General features: G+C 44.2%; 2 protein-coding genes across 2 annotated transcripts in view; both read right to left on the minus strand.

The window, feature by feature from the left end:
- The window catches only part of FGF14 (fibroblast growth factor 14), a 619177-nt gene extending 597811 nt beyond the window's left edge, over positions 1-21366 (minus strand). The window contains exon 1 of the mRNA XM_081552096.1: positions 21159-21366. Coding sequence (XP_081408222.1) covers positions 21159-21366 — 208 coding nt within the window. The remainder of the gene's footprint in view (positions 1-21158) is intronic.
- LOC145530556 (uncharacterized) lies at positions 11478-18970 on the minus strand. The gene is made up of 2 exons (XM_081552098.1): positions 12954-18970; positions 11478-12419 (listed from the first exon to the last, which is right to left on the minus strand). The coding sequence occupies exon 1, from the start codon at positions 13935-13937 to the stop codon at positions 13398-13400; it is 540 nt and encodes a 179-aa protein (XP_081408224.1). The 5' UTR covers positions 13938-18970; the 3' UTR covers positions 11478-12419; positions 12954-13397.
- Positions 21367-21766: the final 400 nt, after the last annotated feature.

Consider the following 21766-nt stretch of genomic DNA (forward strand, 5'->3'; position numbering starts at 1 on the left):
AGGGCAGGAGGAGAAGGGGACGACAGAGGATGAGATGGTTGGATGGCATCACCGACTCAATGGACATGAGTTTGGGTAGACTCCGGGAGTTGGTGATGGACAGGGAGGCCTGGCGTGCTGCAGTCCATGGCGTCGCAAAGAGTCAGACACGACTGAGCAACTGAACTGAACTGAGATATTTAAGAAGTGAATCAGAATAAATTTAAACAAAAGTATACTTTATATCTCACAGCCAATTCTGAGCCTCATGGCATTAATGTTAAAGCTAAGTAGACAAAGTAAATATAAATACAGTTTTATTATTGTCAGTATATTAGTGAAATGACCATGCTTCGAACATAGATAAACATAGATAAGAAGAGTCAGAGCAATATTTTAATCAGAGATAAATATATAAAAATTGCTCTTTCCATATACCTATGAATAGTCTGTTTTATTTTCACAATGGTATTAATTTCCTTAAAGTCCTTGTAAATTTTACAAGAGTATCAATTTTTTAAGTGCTTATAAGCTAAACTACAGTAAAGGTAGGCATTAGATAAGCATGCCCATGATAGCCAAGTAAACAAACTTAAAAGTACAAAAAAGAAATGCACAAAGACCCCAAGGGCATCGCCAGTTGGTTTTGTGGGGCAATAAACCAGTTTCTAGTCATAACCTATTTTACAGTTATTGCTACTTTCACTGCATTTTTCAACTTGAACATGTACCCAATTTATCATGCAATGCTATCTAAGGACAGCTATGGACTCTCCATTCTACTTGGAATACTCCAGTCCAACTCCATCCTTCATTTGGTCCAACAAGCAGAATCTCATGACATAATTGGCAGTGGCAAAGGGGAAAAGAAGTGGGAGAGCAAAGGGGAAGGAGGACACGTGAGTTTATGATAGAGTTTATATCTCTGTCAATATTGCTTCTTTAGCTCCAGGACAGACCATCCCCAGTAACTCTTCTATCTTTATCTGACCTTCCAATCCCCTCCGCTCCCTGTAGAAAGACTAAGATACCAGGTATTTGGAGGTAACAAAATGAACTTCTAAGTTACCTATGTGACCTCTTTATTTGTGAGAAGTTTAAAGTGCCAGTTAGATTGTGGTGGTGGTCATTTAGTCACTAAGTCTTGTCTGACTCTTGCAACCCTATGGACTGTAGGCTCCTGCCAGGCTCCTCTGTCCATGGGATCTTCCAGACAAGAATACTGGAGTGGGTTGCCCTTTCCTTCTCCAGGGGATCTTCCCGATCCAGGGATCGAACCCACGTCTCCTGCACTGGCCCGTAGCTAGATTGTACCAATCCATAATTACCATTGCCAAAGTGCCTGCCTGACTAATAAGCCTGATACAGGAAGTAGACACACTTTAAAATGTCCTGTTGAACCTATCCATCCTAAGCTGCACATCTCAGCATCTAACTTTACTTCTCTCTCTCTCTTTTTTTTTGGTATCAAAAGGCATTTATTGAGACTAGTTTCTAAGTTTTACATCACTTGATAAGAGGAACCAGCACAGCAGAAAGGTTTCCATGGTAGATCCCATGGGGCTCAGAGCTTAACAGAGAGGAAGAGACTTCCTTCCTTGGACAGTTTCTAGGCCCCTGCTGTGACCGGAGAGACAGTAATAGGATCTGTATGTGTACCCAGGAATATTTCTTGATCCACGAACCTGCCACCCTGAAGGACTTCGCCTTGTATACGTTTCTGCATGTCTGAGCTGAACTGTAACAAAAATGGTGCTAGTTAAACTTAACACTGGTTGGCGTGGTCAGGTAGGTGGAGCACTGTTAGAAGTAGATGCTCTGAAGTGGACGCCATCGCAGACACGTTGAACCATACCGTTTGTTAGTGCTCATCACAGCCCATGTGCCCATGTGGTGGGGTTGAGCCAGGACCTTTGAAACAAGGATGTATCGGTGGTAGATTTCCTCATTCTAAGTTACTATTATTTCCTTATTTTGGTACAGAAAGTTATGCTGGTGATAACCCTCACACATGGACCCTATGTGTGTAGGATGTCTTTCGGTTCAAGTAACTGGAACATGAGTGAAGTTTCAGGGGAATGGAATGGCAGGTGGATGTTGGCATGAGCAAAGAAGAAAGGCAGGTAGTCCTGGATGGTAGTGGGTATTACATCAAGAAACCAGATGCGAAATGGAGACAGCTGAGGTATGAGTTGAAGGTCTATGGCTTCTTTGACTACAGTAGCTTGAACACCTGGTAGTGCAAAAAAGAATTCTTTTAACTGTATTAAGTAATAAAAACAAACAATTCACTCATTTCTCCCACTTCCTATGTACATATGCACATACCACATCTTCCTTATCCATCCAACTATTGATGGATATTTAGGCTGCTTCATATCTTGGCTATTACAAATAGTGCTGCAATAAATATGAGGGTGCAGTGTTTTCTCTAGTTAGCATTTTCTTCAGATAGATACCCAGAACTGGAAGTGCTGGATCATATGGAGTTCTATTTTAGATTTTTTTCAGGAGCCTCCATTGTTTTCCATAAATTGGTGGCTGCACCAATTTACATTCCCCCCAATAGTGCTCAAGGTTTCCCTTTTTTCCACGTCATCCCTAATGCTTGTTATTTCTTATCTTTTTGATAACAGACATTATAAAAGGTGTGAGGTGATAACCTTATTGCAATTCTGATTTACATTTCTCTGACAATTAATAACTTTAAGTATCTTCTCACATACCTGTTGTCCATCTGTATGTCTTCTTTGGGAAAAAGTCTATTCGTATCCTCTGCTCATTTTTTAATCAGATCATTTGTTTTCTGTTGTTGAGTTGCATGAGTTCTTTATATACTTTGGGTATTAGCCCTTATCGAATATACGATTTGCAAATATTTTCTTCCATTTAGTAGACATTGCTGAGCAGAAGCTTTTTAGTTTGATGTGTTCACACTTGTTTATTTTTGCTTTTATTGCTTTTGCTTTTGGTGTCAGATTAAAAAAAATCATCGAGACCTATGTCAGGAAGCTTACGTCTATGTTTTCTTCTAAGAGTTTAAAGGTTTCAGGTCTCACATTCCAGTCTTTAATCCATTTCTAGTTAATTTTTAGTATATGGTATAATACAGTGGTCCGGCTTCATTCTTTTGCATGTGCCTGTCCAATTTTCCCATTTACTGAAGAGACTGTCCTTTCCCCATTGTATATTCTTGGCTCCTTTATCATAAATTAATTGACCATACGGCATGGGTTCATTTCTGAGCTCTCTATTCTGTTCCACTGACCTATGTGTATGCAATTACGCCAATACCGTACCGTTTTAATTGCTACAGCTTTGTAATATAACTTAAAATCAGGGAGCATGATGCCTCCAACTTTGTTCTTCTTCTCGAGATTGCTTTGGCAATCTAATTTCAATTGGCATCTAATTTTAAGTAAAAATGATCTCGACAAAAACTATTTGAAAGCCATGAAATAGACTGGTATGGGTATAAAATATTCTGGTTTTTAATTTCAAAATCACATGTTTAAAAACCCAAAATATGTAACCTATTCATTATTTTTGCACTGATCCCACTTCCAAGCTACTCATTTCTGCCTTCAAACTACTGTTAACACAAACCCTTGCCCAGTGGCCCTCTTAAATGAAAGATTCTGTTCATCTATAGATTAGGTAGGCGCATGAGCATCCAGGATTTAGTCATAAGTTCAATGTCTAACGTTACTGCCAAGCCCATAAATACATTTAAAATGCTTAGTGTTTACCCCTCAAGTTGGAAAAATCCAAACTAAACTTTAGCTGATAGAGTATTTCACTATTCAGCAACTTAAAACATGGATATTTTGCCATAATGTAATAATATGGCAGTTAGGAAATAAATATAATGTCTATTACCTGAAGTTACTTTTAGGCAATTTTTGAAGTACTCTGCACCTATACTGCCATACTTGTTACCAGAACCAACATCTATCATTTTCCTTAATTTTCCTAGTAATTCTAAAGTAAAGAGAGAAAGAAGAGCACCTCATAAAACATACAATAATATTTAAATGTATTTCTACCAATTATAAATTTTTATAGAATACAAGAAAGAAAGGGTCAAAGTTCCATCTTCTGTTAAAACTGTAACAGTGGGAGCTTCCCTGGTGGCTCAGATGATAAAAAGTGCACCTGCAATGCAGGAGACCTGGGTTTGATCCCTGGGTTGGGAAGATGCCCTGGAGGAGGGCATGGCAACCCACTTCAGTATTCTTGCCTGGAGAGTTCCATGGATAGAGGAACCTGGAGGGCTACAGTCCATGAGGTCTCAAAGACTCAGACACAACTGAGCAACTAACACACACACTGAGCAACTAACACACACAGACCTGTCAGTTATGGGAAACAGGCATTTGCTTACCTGTGTCCTCAGTAGCTAACACAGACCCTGGCCCATAGCAGATGCTCAATAAAATTAAAAAAGACAAAAAAAAACTGTAACAGTGAAAAGAAAAGCATAGTCAGGCAAAAACTGTTACTAAGATTCACAGAGGTAACTGCTTCTGCTCTGGGTAATAAAAGTAAGAGAGCAAGACTATGATTCACAAAAAGAGCTGATGACCCTCATTTCCTTCCCTTGAGGCAGACAGACATGGTAATGGGCACCAAAGGCACTGGGTGAGAAAGTGCAAACATAACCGTGCCAGTCCTTGGGACACGGCCTGGACTGTGGCACCTTTATACGGCAATTTATTTTTTTATTCAAGACTACGTTAATGCAACAACATTCAGAGCCTTTCCTTAACTCTGCACTAGTCAGACCTTTCGCATTGTACAGCTGTCTACTGCCTTTTCCCTAATTGGCACCAAAAAAAAAAAAAAACGTTAAATCATTTACTCACTTCCCACTGAAATGACAGAATTCAGGTTTTTGCTGCCAATTTGCTCCCACCACAGTGTGTCTACAACTGTTATCACTACCTTTTTAAAATGAACCCCTTCCCCTTCTTGTATGAATTATGCTGTGGCCCTGTAAATATCCATTTTATAAATTTATTACCTAGGATCTCTAAGAAGGATCCTAGCTCTAAATCAAAGAAATTGAAATTGCTTCTTATAAGGCATTACTAGGTATGTATTTGTAAAGTTTAAATGGTCATTAATAACTAAATTCACGCTCTTGTTTTAACAAGTGATCATCCTTAAAATATCATTTTATATATTTTGTGACATTCTGAAGCATTAAGATAACCAAGAAATAGATACTGACCCCCTCCCCAAACACAATTCAAATTTTATAACAGAAAGAAGATGAAAAACAAAATACATTTCCAAGACTTGTGCTTTTAGCAAACTGTTCCTTAATGCATCTCTCCACTAAGCAACAGTCATCAGGCGTTACTCAAACACATATTCACTACTAGAGCCAGAGCAGTGGATCAGGATTGTCGTTCAAGTTGCTGAAAAGTTCCCTGTAGCTCAAGAGCCTGTGACATTTTCAGTCTGGTGATGTTTCACCAGAAACATCATCTTGCTGGGAAGTTCACTGCTGCCCCATGGACCTTAAGTGCTACAAACCAAGTTGTTCAGTCTTCCCATCCCAGAAACATTCTCTAGTTCACTAACTGTTACCACATCCAGTTTAACTCCTCTGCCAGGCTTTTGGACTCCGAATTATGATTCTTCTCATCCTCCAAAGTAAAAAGAGTCCCTTAACATTACCCAAAGTCCCCAAACATGAACCCTTTGCTCAGCCTCTGATTGCACTCACATTATACTCCCCTTGCCAAGAATATACTCGTCTCTCCTGCCAAAAGACACACACATGTAAAAGTCAGCTCAGGCCACACTTCTCAACGAGATTTCCCTTTCTTCCTGGGTCATCCTTCCATGGGTCTCCTACAGCCTTCCCGTGGGCCTTTCATCTCTCATTACCAGTGTCCTCTGTACGTTGAGCTTCAGTACTTTGGGGCCAAACACCAAATCTTTACAGAATGTTTTAAATCTCTCCAGGTAACTAACATGGAACTTACCCCGTATAGTTATTGTATAAATGCCAAAAGGGAGAAGGGGACTCAAGGAAAATTTTGGAGGTGATGGATAGGTAATAAACATCTCACCTTTGTGGTGAGAGCACCACAGTGTATTCATATGTCCAAACTCATCAAATCATACACATTAAACATTCAAGGTTTTTTGTGTACAAATTATAGCTCAATAAGCTGCTAAAAATTTTCTGCTCCAAGGCAACTAAAGGTCTCTTGGATCCAAAATAAATAATGGCATAACTTACTTTTTACAGCAACAAATGTCACTTTAAAAAAATAAATGCTGATAGGTTTACCCAGATAGATTGTATAGTATCTGTCATCTCAAAACCTCAGGATCATCTTTTAGATAATTTCCAAATAAGATGTTTCTCTACATTAAGTACACCTTCGGAACGACAGCCCTGAAGACACCAGAGAGGAAAGAAAAGGCTGCTGTGTAGAAACAGATTTAAAGGACAATGTACCCAGGGGATTTCTGCCCTGTCTCCAAAAGAGCTTTTGACTTAGATTACCTTCAGGAGGATATTTGCATTGCAGAGCAGCCTTGGAATCTAAAGACAGTGCTTCCAGGTTGTTGCTGTTCAGTTGCTCAGTCGTGCCCACCTCTTTGCGACCCCATGAACCTCAGCACGCCAGGCTTCCATGTCCTTCACTATCTCCCAGAGTTTGCTCAAACTCATGTCCATTGAGTCAGTGGTGCCATCTAACCATCTCATCCTCTGTCACCCCCTCCCTTTCTGTCCTCAATCTTTCCCACCACCAGGGTCTTTTCCAATGAGTTGGCTCTTCACATCAGGTTGTCAAAGTGTTGGAGCTTCAGCTTCAGCATCAGTCCTTCCAATGAACATTCAGGGTTGATTTACTTTAGTATTGACTGGCTTGATCTATTTGCAGTCCAAGGGACTCTCAAGAGACTTCTCCAGCACCACAGTTCAAAAGCATCAATTCTTTGGCACTCAGCTTCCAGGTTAGAGGGCAGATTTGTTTTCCACTCAGGATCATCCCATGGATGGAGGAGCCTGGTAGGCTACAGTCCATGGAGTCACAAAGAGTCGGACACAACTGAGCGACATCACTTTCAGGATCATAAAGACCATGGTTCCCTGATGGGCAAAGACTGGGCATTTTTTCGAGAAGCTCCTTAAAAGAAGGCAGATTTCCTAAACTCAGGGGTTCATAGCTCTGACACCAACCCACTGTGTGCAGTGCCCACCTCGGCCACTCAGCACTGCCCCCTGGCAGATATGAGGACTAGGGGAACAAGAACCTGAGGCCTGTTGACCCTATGTTGTTGCTGTTGTTTAGTCACTAAGTCATGTCTGACTCTGTGTGACCCATGGACTGTAGCCCACCAGGCTCCTCTGTCCATGGGATTTTCCAGCCAAGAATACTGGAGTGGGTTGCCAATTCCTTCTCCAAGGGATCTTTCTGACTCAGGGATGGAACCCACATCTCCTGCATTGGCAGGCAGATTCTTTGCCACTGAGCCACCTGGGAAGCCCATGTCCTGAGTAATCCAGTCCTTCGTCTCTGACCCAGGAGCCTCCATCCTCAATCAGCATCCCTGTAACAGGGAAGGACCAGTTTGTTAGCCTGCACGTGGGGTCAACTCGAGAACCCTCTGTAGTTTTGGACAACTTCTGGATGTTAACTGAAAGTGAGTGTATTCAGTTAAGAGTTTTTAGTTTACAAAAGAAAACAGAAGTTACTGCATTGAGGTCTACATATCTCACAGGCAAATCTCAAAATCAACAAGTGAAAAGCGCAAGCTCAAGGGTATGAGGATTCCAGGATTTGATCATCTGAGGCTGTGTGTGTGTGTGTGCCCACTCAGTCGTGTCTGAGTCTTTGCGACCCCATGGACTGTAGCCCTCCAGGCTCCTCTGTCCATAGAATTTTCCAGGCAAAAATACTGGAGTAGGTTGCCATTTCCTTCTCCAGGGGATCTTCCCGACCCAGGGATCGAACTCATATCTCTTGTATCGGCAGGCAGGTTCTTTACCCGCTGAGCCATTGAGGGAAGCCATCTGAGGCTCTAGGCTAAGGTAAAGTCAGAGAGAGTAGATCGGGGCTGCCTCTCACAGGAGGAAGGGTGGGAACTGAATTGAACTGAGAATGAGGTTTCTGGGATGATGAGAATGCTCTAGATCCTCAGTGGGATGGTTGGCACAAAACTACATGCAATAGTCAAAGACATCAAACTCTACTGTGAAGAGCTGTGCATTTTAATGTATGTAAATTATGCTCAATAAAAAAAAACAACAACTACAAATTCTAAATATCCAAACACTGAATATGTTGCATTCCCCTTAAGTTTCAGGATAGAATGATTCACAGGGACACGGAGACAATACCAGCCACTCTAACGTATACCCTTTGAACCTGTCTTTAATCGGTAGCTGTGATACACGGATTTAAGACAATGCCTCTGGATAAAGACTGCTTGGGTTTCAACTGCTAGCTGAGTAGCATCAGGCAAATTCCTTAAACTCTTCATGCCTGATCTTCATCCTTTATGAGATAAATGTAAGAAAAGTTCCTACCTATGGTTCTGAGGACTAAATTAGGTAATATAAATAAAATATCTAGTACAGAGAATGCATCCTATAAAGATTATTTTTATTATTACAGAGAGCACAAATATTAATACAGGATTCAGAGTAATCCACTCTAATTGTGCAGACAACAAGATGTTACGGGGCAAAAAAAACAGACATTTTAATTACAACTACATTCATCTCTATCCAAGAAGCAGGTGCACAAACCTACATATGTATATTCAATAAAGTTCACACTTCTGTTAAAATAGAAGAGCAATATGTTTTTTAAAAATCCAGTAAGTATAGGCTATCATTAGTGGAACTATTAGGTGGAATAATTATATCAATAATAATAATCCTCCCAAATTGTTTAAGTATATAATCTATTAAACCCATAGATACACATCACAGTTTTTCCTAACATGTTTTTTGAAGCACAGAAAGAAAAACATTATAGTCAAACAAGTGCTACTTTGGATAAATATCTCGAGTTCAGACTGATGTGTCTCATTTACCGTCTGACAACTGTAGTGTTGGCATTTTTTGCCCTTTTTCCCCTTATGGTAATATACGTAAAAGTTGAAAAGCCAGTTGTATAATGTACTAATCCCAACCTTGCCTGAAGAGTTAAATTGATGACCAACCTTTTGAAAGACACAACTAAAGGAAAATGTGAAAGGACAAAATCTCGGGTATGAGTACAGATACTGGGAGAATGGGAGGGATCCTTGGTGATGGAAAAGCAGTTTCCTGAAGTGACCAGGACAGAGCGGCCTGGGCTCCACAGCTCTGCAGAGCAGGCCTGGCCCCACCTTCAGCGCCTTTGCCACTGGTTCACATTCCCAGGAAAAGGGCCATGTGCCACAGGCGGGCCAGAAACAACTCTGCACGGGGTTGTTTAAGATTATTCCCAAGATTTTTAAAGGAAATATAATTCCAACTAAAAAATGATAAACAACGTCAACAAATACAAAAAAGAAATAAAAATTTAAAAGAAATAAATTAGGAAAGGTAAAATAAGTAAACAATCATGAGCCCTCAAATTTCTGTTTTAAAATTTATTTTTTAATGTGTTTCTATATCATCAAGATATTTCTGACATTTAGAAGCCATTCTATTAAGAAGTATTTCCAATATTTTATATTTATTGTTATATGTCTGATGTATGAGGAATTTTGCGTCACTTAACTGGCATTTGGGTGGAAAGTTTAAATGTAAAAGAAAAAATAATTAAGATGATGAAAAAAGTGAATTCCTAGGAAACAAGTCATTGGATAATAAAGGAGGAAAGGGCAGATTGGGTCACTGTTTTCAAGCCGCTCCCCTCCCCCAGGAAAATGTTGAGGCAGAACATTGATAACTACTAAGTGTTTAGTTTACAGACTGACTCAGGCCTCCAGGCAAACAAAGCCCTTTCTTTGCTTTCAAATGGTAACACCTGGATTACAACAGAAACACAACCAAGGAAGATGAGGTTCAGACTTTCAAATAAATGGCTATTTAAGAAAAAAACAAAAACCCTACAATTGTTTTAGCCATGGAGCCTTCTTATTTTGGGGGCTCCCCTGATGGCCCAGCGGGTAAAGAATCCACTCACATTTCTTCCTTTATTAAGTCTGTCACATGCTCCACACAGGAAGTAGGAAAATCAGAGATTACAATCCCTCTCAAACGACACTTTATCTAAGAAAGAGGCAGCATTTCAGTGATCCACTCTAACTATGCAGACAACAAAATGTTATGGGGCAAAAAAAACAGACATTTTAATTACAACTACATTCATTTCTATCCAAGAAGAAGGTGCACAAACCTACATATGTATATTCAATAAAGTTCACACTTCCTTTTTCTTGCCAGACCTAAATAATCTGAGAAATTGGCTTTTAACTATATTATTTGATTCCCCAAATGGAACAAAGTACTGTGCACAAAAGCATCTACTATCAACAAAGAATTGTATATCATCTTTTAAAAAAACAAAAACAAAAAAAGACCTTTGACTTATATTTATTTTAAGGCATTTTTTTCATCCCTATGGACTTTGGAGTCAAGAAAATGAACTCTTTAACCCAGAGCAACTCTCCCAAGAACTGCCTATTTAAACTATGATCTAGAAGGAGAAACTTGTCAAAGTTTCCTACTTGCTATTAAAAGTTACCACAGCCCCTTGAATGTAAACCGTCTGGAGAGAGGCAAGTTTTCCTCTGTGTTTCAAGGAGACGGGGTGTTTTATTGGCAAATGGTCAGCAGCTCAGAATCAAAAGGAATTGTCCAAATCGTTCAAACCTGTGGTCAGAACATCCTAGATGTCTCCCTTTCTCCCTTCCCAAATTCAAACTGGCCACTGAGATAGGTGGAATCCACTTCCTCTCCAGCCCCTGTATCTGCCTTATTTTTGACTTCACCACTTCCCCTCTGGCAGTTCTTACCTTCAACCCAGCTCCACGCAAAGATTTTTCCACACTGTTTCCAAAATTATCAAGAGTCCAAAATAGCGTAATTGAAAGATTCATTGCAATGGCTAATGAAAAACTAAGGACGCAAGCGGTACCTAAAACAGAAGACTGTTAAGACTCTCTACTCCCCTCCTCCCTCCACCTCAGTCCTCACAGTCTACCCACCCTCTCCACTGAATTGCCTCTCCACTCTGAAGAAACGACAAAACCATAAACAAAACAAATTAGTGACCTTACAGATGCCTCCACACATACCCTTGAAGGATGGCCCCCAAATGGGCCCCTCTTGGAACTAACAGGACTCCAAGGGATTCTCCAGGAAACCAAAAAACCGCTACTAGCTATTCCCTTGAGCAGCTTATGGGAAACTCAAGTTAAAATTAATGAATAACTTCGACAAATTCGTAGACACCAGACTTACACACTGCTTTACACCCCACTTGCTCTGGAGCCTGACAAAACCGGTAAGACTGCCGAAGAATTCTTACCAGACTCAGTTCTCCTGGATCTCAGTGCCCAGTTGAGAAAGAAAGAGAAAATCTCAGTTTCTTCCTTTCCAAGATCCACTGGTTATTGATCTTTTCTCTTCCAGAAACAGCTATTGACTTCTTGTTTGTCTAATTTCGGGTCCTGAGAAATTGGCCTGGGAACCATCAGACTGAGGGTCCTCAAAACACAGCCGGACAGAAATGTAGGTTGCACTCCATGTGCTGTTAGTGTCCTGATTGGCTGAGCCTTTCTTTGGCTGTCTTTGGATAAGGCTCTGGATCTTGGGAGGGTGGGACCTTTTGCACAATCTTTGGGGACACTTCTTAGAATCCGACAAGTTTTTCATTACTGCCAGCAATATAGTCTTTTTCAACTTTTAAATTTACAGCGAAGTTTTGTGTGTGTGTTTTTTTTAAGACTTGAAAATGCTTACGAAGGAAAAACAAGACAACGTAGGCCGAGTCCTCTCCAAAAAATGTTTAGAGACTGAAGGAAAAGACATCTGGGGAATACAATAGATATGAAGGAATACCATCTGTTTCAGCACCAACCACACAACTCTGTAAGATGCATGAAGAGCTCTTGGTGGTTTCACCGGTGAAGTACAAAGCGTTTCTTCTTCCAAAGCTCAAGGCTGGGAAACGCGCTATCTCTACAACTCAAAACCGGCTCTTCCAACAGTCACTTCTGCACCATGAGGGAGCCGCCACACCTCTAAAAAGTCAATCATGAGCCCGAAGGTGGCCTTCCATCTCTGATCTCGAATTAAAACTACAACTTAAAATATACTCAACATAGACCAGGAGAGACAGGAGGAAGAGGGGAAAGTTCATTCAGAATCCGGATTGGGTGGAAAAATGACAAGAGGCTTGGCATGTGAGAGCTGTAACTGACCTGCTGCTGCTGCTGCTGCTTCTAAGTCGCTTCAGTCGTGTCCGACTCTGTGCGACCCCATAGACGGCAGCCCACCAGGCTCCCCCGTACCTGGGATTTTCCAGGCAAGAACACTGGAGTGGGTTGCCATTTCCTTCTCCAATGCGTGAAAGTGAAGTCGCCCAGTCGTGTCCGACTCTTAGCGACCCCATGGACTGAAGCCTGCCAGGCTCCTCCATCCATGTGATTTTCCAGGCAAGAGTACTGGAGTGGGGTGCCATTGCCTTCTCCGGCAACTGACCTGAGACTATTTTAATCAGTGCCCATAGATTGCAGGGGCAGTATTCACTGGATATTCATTGGAAGCACTGACCCTGAAGCGCCAATCCTTTGGCCACCTGATGTGAAGAGCCAGCTCACTGGAAAAGACCCTGATGCTAGGAAGGTTTAGAGGCAGGAGGAGGTTGGGGCGTGACAGAGGATGAGATGGTTGGATGGCATCACTGACTCAGTGGACAAGAGTTTGAGCAAAGTCTGGGAGATGGCGAAGGACAGGGAAGCCTCATGTGCTGCAGTCTATGGGGTCGCAAAGAGTCGGACACGACTGAGCGACTCAGCAACAGCGTACGTTGCAGGCGAGGAAACTGAGGACGGGAGAACTAAAGCCAGCGGGTCTGCCTGTATCTAGTGGGGCCTGGGCTCATCCTCTCCCTGTCCTGAACTTGGGCGCCTCAGCCAGCAAGTTAGCTCCTCCCTGCCGCCCAGCCCCTTTTCCTCTGAACGCCCGGGCGCCTGGGGTGGAGGCGGCCACCTGTGCGCCGGGACCACACTCCGCCGCCGCCCTCCGGCGCGGGGGGCTCACGGAGACGCGCGCGTAGTAGCCGGCCCCAGGGTGCCCCGCAAAGACGCGCCCTGGCGTCAGGCGGCCGCTTTGGCCCGCGCGCCCAGTAGCGTCCGCACCGCCGCTTCCGGCCACGTGGTTTCCATAGCAACGGCTGCGCCGGCCACCAGGGCTTCCCCCCCCAGAGACGCCCCAGGGTCGGAGGTCATCTCTGTGGCAACGGAAAAGTCTCTCGGTACGGCGGCTCGGACGGGCCGCTTCCGCCGCATTGCGTAGCCGAGCCCCCGGCGCTCTGAAGAGGCGCGCGCGCGGTGGCCGGCCCCCGGGTCTCTGGCCGCGGGTCGCGGTGGACGAAGGCCACGCGTCGCCTGCCTGCCCCCCCTCCCTCCAGGGTCCCATGAAGCCGACTCCGAGCCCCGGTCCGACCAGATACCCGAGGGTCTCGTCTCTTGGAGGCAGACCCGAACCGCTGAGGTGGCCGGGTTGGCGGTGGCAGAGAACTCTTGGGCTCCACTCGCTGCTCTGGAGGCGGGAGCTCGGCCCAGTCGTTCCTTTGATGGTGGCTCCGGATGGCGGAAACCGAGTAGCTGAGTGTGGTTGTGGGGAAAGCAGGAGCCACCGAGTTTGCAGATGACAGCTTGAAAACGGGAAAGAGCAAACAGGAAGGGGCGCCTCCTTTCCCAGCAAGCGAACTCGAGGCTGCTGGTTTAGGGGCTGTCCCCTCGAGAACGAAAACGTGCCGCATGGGAGAGTCCCGTCTTTAGAGGAAGGTCGGAAATGGAAAAGAGGATTCAAATTCACTCAGTGTTTTGCTGAATGCCTTGCTTTTCAAGGAGCATATTAAAGCTCAGAAAAGAAAATGAAGCAGGCTTCTGCAGAGGGAACCAAAGGGTGCCCTAACACTTGTTATTTAAAGGCTGAGCGGGCCAGAACCGGTGTATGCCAGTCAGTTCAGTTCAGTCGCTCAGTCGTGTCCGACTCTTTGCGACCCCATGGACTGCAGCAGCCCAGGCCTCCCTGTCCATCACCAACTCCCGGAGTTTACTCAAACTCATATCCAACTCATATCCATTGAGTTGATGATGCCATCCAACCATCTCATCCTGTCATGTCCTTCTCTTCTTGCCTTCAGTCTTTCCCAGCATCAGGGTCTTTTCCAATGAGTCAGTTCTTCGCATCAGGTGGCCAAAGTATTGAAGTTTTAGCTTCAGCATCAGTCCTTCCAGTGAATATTCAGGACTTAGTTCTTGGGCTTATGTGTTTAAGGAAGATATGAAGTTTTGAGATTTAGCATAAGGGCATGAGAAAATGTGGGCCGGGGGAATATTGCAAACCGTGTTTCAGGATGCCCTGGGATGAAGGGTCGGAAAGCCACTAACAGCTTTTTCCTTCCTTGTTTTATCATTTAGAGGCCAAATTCTTGGCACTGTTGGAAATGAGTAAGCATCAAGTGAACTTAACTAAGTAAATCGTATGATACTGACAGTTACAGTCCCACAGTTCACTTTCTCAAGGAACCCTGTTTTTCACTATTCATTTAATTAAAATGTATTAAAAACCTGTGATCTGTCACAACCAGAGTTTTTGTCAGGGAACAATGACAAAGGCAGTAATGCTTGACAATTGTTAGGTGACTTTCTTAGATGATGTTAGTAGGTTAGATAAAAACTTAAGGGTTCCCTGTAAAACTTGTCTGCAGTATACCTCCTTTTTGCTTTCATATTTAGGAAGGCCCTAAGAATTCCTCCATTAAACTTCTCTATCTTCCATCATCCTTCCTTTTACTTCTGGCCAAAGCAAAAAAAGGGGGAAAAAATGAGTTTGTACCAACTAAAGAAATATACAGTGAAAACATCAAGACATACCTGGTCTTCAAAAGCAGAATAGCAAAAAGTTAGTGCCTCTCTGGAGACATACGAAGGAACTGAGAAATCTCCTTGAGGCAATTTCCTGCCTTTCTGTCCTCAGGTTCAACTCGTACAACTAAATCTAGCACATGATACAAAATCTAAAACCCTAAGAAACGCTGCACAGACTATAGCATTAGGCAGCTAGACATGTCAGTAGGTATTTCCCTGACCCACTGTCCCTCCTGGAGGTAGTACTAAGTTGGGCTCAAAGGTTTTAAGAATATAGACACAATGCAATGTCTCATTTAAAACTTAATAGAAGAGCTTCAAATATACTGTTTAAACATTCCCAACTGTTTCCCCATAAGGCATAAGAAACTATTTTGAATAAATGCTTCCATTTTGAGACATCTACATATTTATAGAAAGCTTATGAGTCAATTGAGTGAGTTATGGTGCCAGAATGTACAAAGGAGCAAAAACTTCAGTGATTGTCCTTGTTACCACATTTATAAAAACGCTTCACAAAAGTCCTCAATGTTTGTGTTGCTAAAATATGGAAGACTGGGTTTGAACATTTTTAAAGGAGTGGTTCCGCGTGGGAAATGTGAAATATAGAATCAGCTTTCGCACCTTCTGAAAGCAGTGCATCGTTTGAGCGAATGTTCTCGGTGATGGGTGCTGCCTGTGTTGAGAACAGGCTGAATATGGGTACAGCTAAAGTGAGCTCCATTGTTAAAACCAAGTTCAGATGATCGTGCATTTGGTTTCACACTTGTTAACTTGGATAGAAATTAAGGCAAACATAAAACAAAAACACGACACTCCCAACAAGTCAATACTTAGAAGCCTAACAAACATTCAATCGTTGGCTCATGAAGTGCCACTGCCTGCAAAATTCATTTTGCTACTTCAGTAACTAAAGCTTCCTGGATGGAGTCCAGGGTAAACTGGTGTTATTGGGTTGGCCAAAAAGTTCTTTGAAGTTTTTCCATAAGATCCTACAAAAAAAACCCAAAGGAAATTTTTGGGCAACCCAATCTATGGAATCCCACTCTGAAGGCAAGCATATGAGAAGAAGGGCCTGACATCTGTTTGGTGTTCCAGCCATGCTGTCTGAATCTGATGTCTCCATATTGTATCTGCTCTTTGTTTAGAAATGCAGAAGTTATGGCCCATTAGTGGCTCACCCAGCTCTACAGGAACCTAGGATGAGTCGGCAGGTGCAGGAGGAGTGAAAAATGCTTACTTTTTTTCTTCTCCCTCTTCCTATTTTCTCACTTCTCAAAGGCATGACCTCCCCAGATGTAAAGCAATTAGCTTTAAAAGACTAACATATATTTACGTGAGTAACAGTGGCACACCAGATGTTTTTGGCACCTAAAACAGCTTAGTAAATGGCAAAAGCAAAGCTGGAAGACACCCTCAAAAAGGAGGAAATAGAAAGTGACAATGACTTCTACCGAGCCCTGCTTGTTTCATCTCAAAGTTGCATGGCAGAGAGAGAGAGAGTTTTGAAGAGGAAACTCAAGGCCACGAGTTTGTCGATTTTCTAAATGCGCTTTGCAGAACTAAATCTAGGGCACCTGCTTCATACTCTCCTTGCTGCTAGCACTGGTCCCTGATAAAATTACCTCTGGTTACAAATTTTTCTTAAAATCTGTGCTTTCCAAAATCCATCAAGCCATGGAAATTTGTGTGTGGGAGTAGCTATACATAGGTCCCCGGTATATGACCCTTCATGTTGCAAACTTTCTAAGATGCATTCCCATGTCCAATCACGCTTGTTCAGTGGACATAGTCATGTGCACGCACCCTCTACAATTGTTTCTGTTTTGTGTACTTTACTAGACAGTACTGTACAGAGTACCATAGTACAGTATCTTCATTTCAAGCCCAGGTTGCACCCAGACATAACTGGATCATTTTTCTAAGTGGGTAGACAGAATTGAATCCAGCAAGGAACCAGAACCTGTCGAGTGTGAGTGCAATTGCAGCGTGTCCTCTGTCTCCTCTACGGGGTCGAAAAGAGTTGGAAACGACTGAGCAACTGCACACATGCACCCACCGCGCACTCTGTCTCCTATTGCTGGAGATCCTTCAGCTCTACCACCTCCCGCCTCCTCTCCCTTCTGTCAGTAACTCTTCTTACCTGTTCATTCACTCAATGCCAGCTCCTGTATGCCAGCTGTTGTACTGTACTTTGTGTTTGTTTTTTATGTATTATTTCTGTGAAAAGTACTATAAACCTATTACAGTACACTACTATGTAGCTGATTGTGTTCTTGAGTACCTAGGCTAACTTTGTCGGACTTACAAACAAATTGGACTTATGAACAAATTCTCGGAACTCATTTGGATGTAGGGGATTTACTATATTTGCACATCTGTGGCTTCCTTTGCCTGTTGGACAGTATGTATCTGAATAGACATCCATGACATGACCTTCCTATTTATCTTTATTGCAGACTTCTTTTTTCCAACTGTATTTATTTCCTTAGCAGCCATCGGTCAAAGTTTAGTGACCTAGATTATTTCCCAGACTGGCCTGGGATACACATTGGTCAGTCCAAACTATCAGTACTAGTTTAAACAAACAGATCAAACCCTCCTCCAGGCAAAATAAGTGCCTTGGACTCAGTATTCCCTACTTAATTCTGCCTAAAATACAGTCACTTTGCATGACTCATGCAGTGAAAGTTGAAGCAGGTAACATCTATTCTAAACATATAGCTATTCTTCTACTAGGAAAATAGGAGAAAGTAGGACGTTTAAGTAGCAGCATGTACACCCGCGTGTGTGTGACTGTGTGTGTCTGATAATAGCTGTATTGTGAGATATTGGATGTCTTTATGAAACAATTTAATTTAAAAAGCATACATTGTACAAATACATTCTTCTTGCTCTTTTCCATTTAAGTTTTATATAAAAACAACCATTGGTAAAAACCTATTTAATTATCACTTCTTATTTAAACAGTAATCAATGAATTTTGGGTAGGTGAATAAAACGCCCTTAAGTTCATGACTTTATTATTTGTTTATTTCCACACCAACCTGGTTATATAGCAGTACTCTGACATTTCTCTCAGGAACCCCAGAGCAAACTGTCTGTACTTGCTGATAAAGCACTGGGAGTAAGCAGTAAATTATTTTATAACTTGGAAAAATTGGGAAGAAAAAGATTCCTCTAGTAAGTCTTTACAGCAAATTCATGATCCTAGTACTGGTACTTGGAGGTATTCTGCCAAGCTTCTTAGTTTGAAACCAGTTAATTGTCCTCATTTTAGATCTAAGATAATATAATAGGTAGTAGTCAATCTGTTCTTTTTGGTTTTAACAGTTAAGAAGATTTTAGTCTTTGTTTTATTTTAATTACCCAATTAACTTCTTAGTTATACTGCTATCTTGGGATCAGAACGACTTTAGGCCTTGTGTTAACAACAGCAGAAAGAGAAGAGAATTTATCAGCTACAATCCTGAAAGTGAATGGCTAGGCACGAGTTTGATTCAATCTCGAAAGGCAAAACTTTAGAAGGCAAGACAAATAGTGTGACACATCAAAGTCCCATTTTTAAAACGATTTACAAAATGCTCCAACTCCCAGGTTGGCACTCTCACCCCTGATATTCGAAGACTTAAACTATCCTATTCAAGTAGTTGAGGCGTTGTTAGACGCAGTTTGAGTTAACCCATAAATTCACACCCAAGTACTTTAGCATTCATAAGCTGCAAAATAAATTGCTCTAAAAATAACTCATCATTTGTTTGACACCTTCCAAAGCCCCTCTGAAGCAAAAAAAATAAAAATAAAAATCTACTTTATTCCAGAGAGATGAAAGTGGGTGGGGTGGGGGAGGTGTAATAAAAAGATCTTGAATCGTGTATGGGTGAAAATTAGTGTTTCCAGTAAAACTGTTTACAAAAAAAAAAAATTATAAAAGGCAGTAAGGAAACTTACTGTTCCCTGCTGAATTACTGCCCACTCTCAGCACTATGGAGGGACAGATTCGAGAGCTCTAAAACAAACGGCCAAGTCCAAAGAAATGCTTTTACAGTATTCCTTTCTCAGAGGGAGATAAATCTTTTCACAGAAGGACACAAGGCTTCACAGACCACTGATTTGACTGTGTGAGGGAGTAACCCTTGCGGAGAGGGTCTTGGCGTGAACTTGGGAGACGGTAGTGTTGCAGCTCTGGGTATGACCAGGCCATCAGCAAGAGTTGGGCCTGATGCCGGCTTGGTCGGGGTACCCACAGCTCACCGCCCAATTGGAAATGCGGCTGGGGAGGTGACCACACTGCTTTCTCCTTGGGCGATGCTCAGGATGGTGGTACCATCTCAGAGTTGCTCAATGCTGAGGAGTTAAGAGAGAGGAGGGTCGAAGGACAGGGCATGGAGCGGGTAGTGGGGAAAGTGGAGAGGGGGACGGAGAGAAAGCGGGTCAAGCTAGACAGAGCAGGGAGCTGAGAACTCCAGGTCGGAGGCAGGGGACCACTGCAGCACCCCGCCGCCCAGAGCTTCCCTCAACTGCCACCCAAAGGTCCCGGCAGAAGGTAACTGCCAGGCGTCCTCGCCGCATCCGAGCACCTGCCCGCTGGACCGCAGCACAGGGGGGTCGCAAGGCGGACCCAGCCTCCACACCCACCGCCTCCGTCCCCGCCCCCCCAGCCATCCTCCCCCCTAGCCCTCCTCCCCCTCCCCACCCCTCCTCCCCCTCCCCCCTCTTTTCCCTCCACCCCTCCCTCCTCCCCCTCCTCCCCTTCTTCTGCCTCCTCCCCCCTCCCCTCCCTCCTCCCCCTCCCCCTCTTCTCGCGCCGCCCAGCTACGCTGCAGCAGCCAGCTCCGGAGGCAGGGAGGCGGCCGCCACTTGCCGCCCGGCCGGCGGGTCTCCGGGTGCCAGGGCGCCCCCGGCGGAGCTCGCGGTGTCAGGGCGCCCGCGGGAAGCCATGATCTACTACACCGCAGTGCCGGCGTCAGGAGCCCCGGGCGCCCCGGGCTGCCGCGGCAGGACGGCCAGGGCCCCGCCCCCGCCCCCCAACACGGCCCCCAGACAGAAACACCGGCTCCCCGCCCCCGGGTCCCTCCCCGGCCTGTGCCGAACCGGGGACACCGCACACCCCACTCCCCCGCCCCAGCGCTCGCGCTCCCGGGCCCGCCGCGCCCGCGCGCCGCCGCCACCACCACGCAGTCCTCCGGCATGGCCTCCCCAGGGCGGCTCGCCCACAGCTCCGCGGCCGCCCCCAAACGCCTCAGACAGAGATCCCGAGAAGTGAGCCCCGGGAACCCGACTCCCCCGAATCACCTGCATTTGCATTTCTTATGTAATGTACTGCAAGTGTCCCGGTTGGAGCCTTTCGGAAAGGGGGCGCACGATCGCCGCGAGGCTGAAGCAGGGACCCGGGGCCAGGCGCATCCCACCCGGGGGACCCACACGCGGGGCGAGGACACTGCTTTATTAAAGGGAGAGACCGGGCTCGTCGGCTTGGCGTGGGGTTCCCTCCCGACAGGAGCCCCGCTCAAGTGTCACCAGTGACAGGAGGTGTCGGAGGCAGAAAACGGGGGAAGGAGTTAAAACTCCGGCACGGCGCGCTAGACGGGGGCGGGAGGCGGGGGCCGCGAGGGAGGGGGAGCCCCTTCTACTTTGGTAAAGGTGATGGGGTGGCGGATATTGTGCAAGCTAATCAGAAAGTCTAGAGCAGGTTCTCGGAGCCGAGCTAGGTCTCCCCGAAGCCTGCAGCACAAGTCGGCGGAGCTCTCGGCTTCTTTTTCCCGGCAACGAACGAAGCTTCAGCTGCCTCGGGCCAAACCTTAAGCCATAAACCCTTCAATATTTCACCAAACATCGGCAAGCAGATACATTAATTAAAAAAAAAAAAAAAAGTTTCCTCCTCCCTCCGAGTGTCACAGCCAAGGGATGCTGACAAGGGTTTGGGGGCTCAGAGACGCGGATCCAGCTGTTACTTGTTTATCCATGCACTAGCTCTATACACAACACTGCCCTGGTCCTTTGCTGTTTCCCCTGCCTTCCTGCATAGCAGAACTGCAGATCTAGCTCAGTGAGCAACAGACAGGTTATTAGGAGGAAAAACATAACATGATGCATGTTTTGCTTACCAGTTGGGTTCTTGTTTTTCTTAAGACTCTTGCCACAAAGACACTGCAGCATATGCGTTCCTTTGCTGAAAATGTTCCAAAGAAACCACATTGATTTGGGCGAAAAGCAATCCAGCAGCTTAGACACCCTGAGAAAGAAGAGATCCTTGTGGTTGCATAATAATAATTTGAAATCAGTTCTCCTGAAGAGGGGCACCGGTTTTACCATAGGAAAAACGATGATGTTCCGGATCTTCTCCCAGTTTTTTCCCCTCACGTGGTGTATTTCTTTGAGACTTCTCAGTGATTGTTTTTTTTCGGCCAGGGTGAACGATTTTATCCCCCTTGATCACCACTGGATTATTACCAAAGGGTTGGCCAAAAAATCCTTTTTCAGCGTGAAGACAAACAAAAAAGCAAAGAAATCCCAACTGAGAGCAGAGTTAATCAAGGAGAACAGGAATGCACAAAAGATCCCCGAAGAGAAAACCATAGCCTTTTTACTTGATCGCTATGAGGATGAGTGAGTCTGCAGGAGGCTAAGCAGGATTCGTCTCACTGAGAGAAGACTGCCATTGTGTTGTCCCTAGGAGAGAAGGGGGGAAAAAAAGGAAAAAGGAAAGAAAGAA

The sequence above is a fragment of the Giraffa tippelskirchi genome, chromosome 12, assembly GCF_054371585.1.
Source record: "Giraffa tippelskirchi isolate mGirTip1 chromosome 12, T2T-mGirTip1v1.2.pri, whole genome shotgun sequence".
Lineage (NCBI taxonomy): Eukaryota > Metazoa > Chordata > Mammalia > Artiodactyla > Giraffidae > Giraffa > Giraffa tippelskirchi.

Excerpts from the sequence above, each read along its gene's own strand:
- LOC145530556 (XM_081552098.1), bottom strand. The coding sequence starts at position 13,937 with ATGCGGCACGTTTTCGTTCTCGAGGGGACAGCCCCTAAACCAGCAGCC.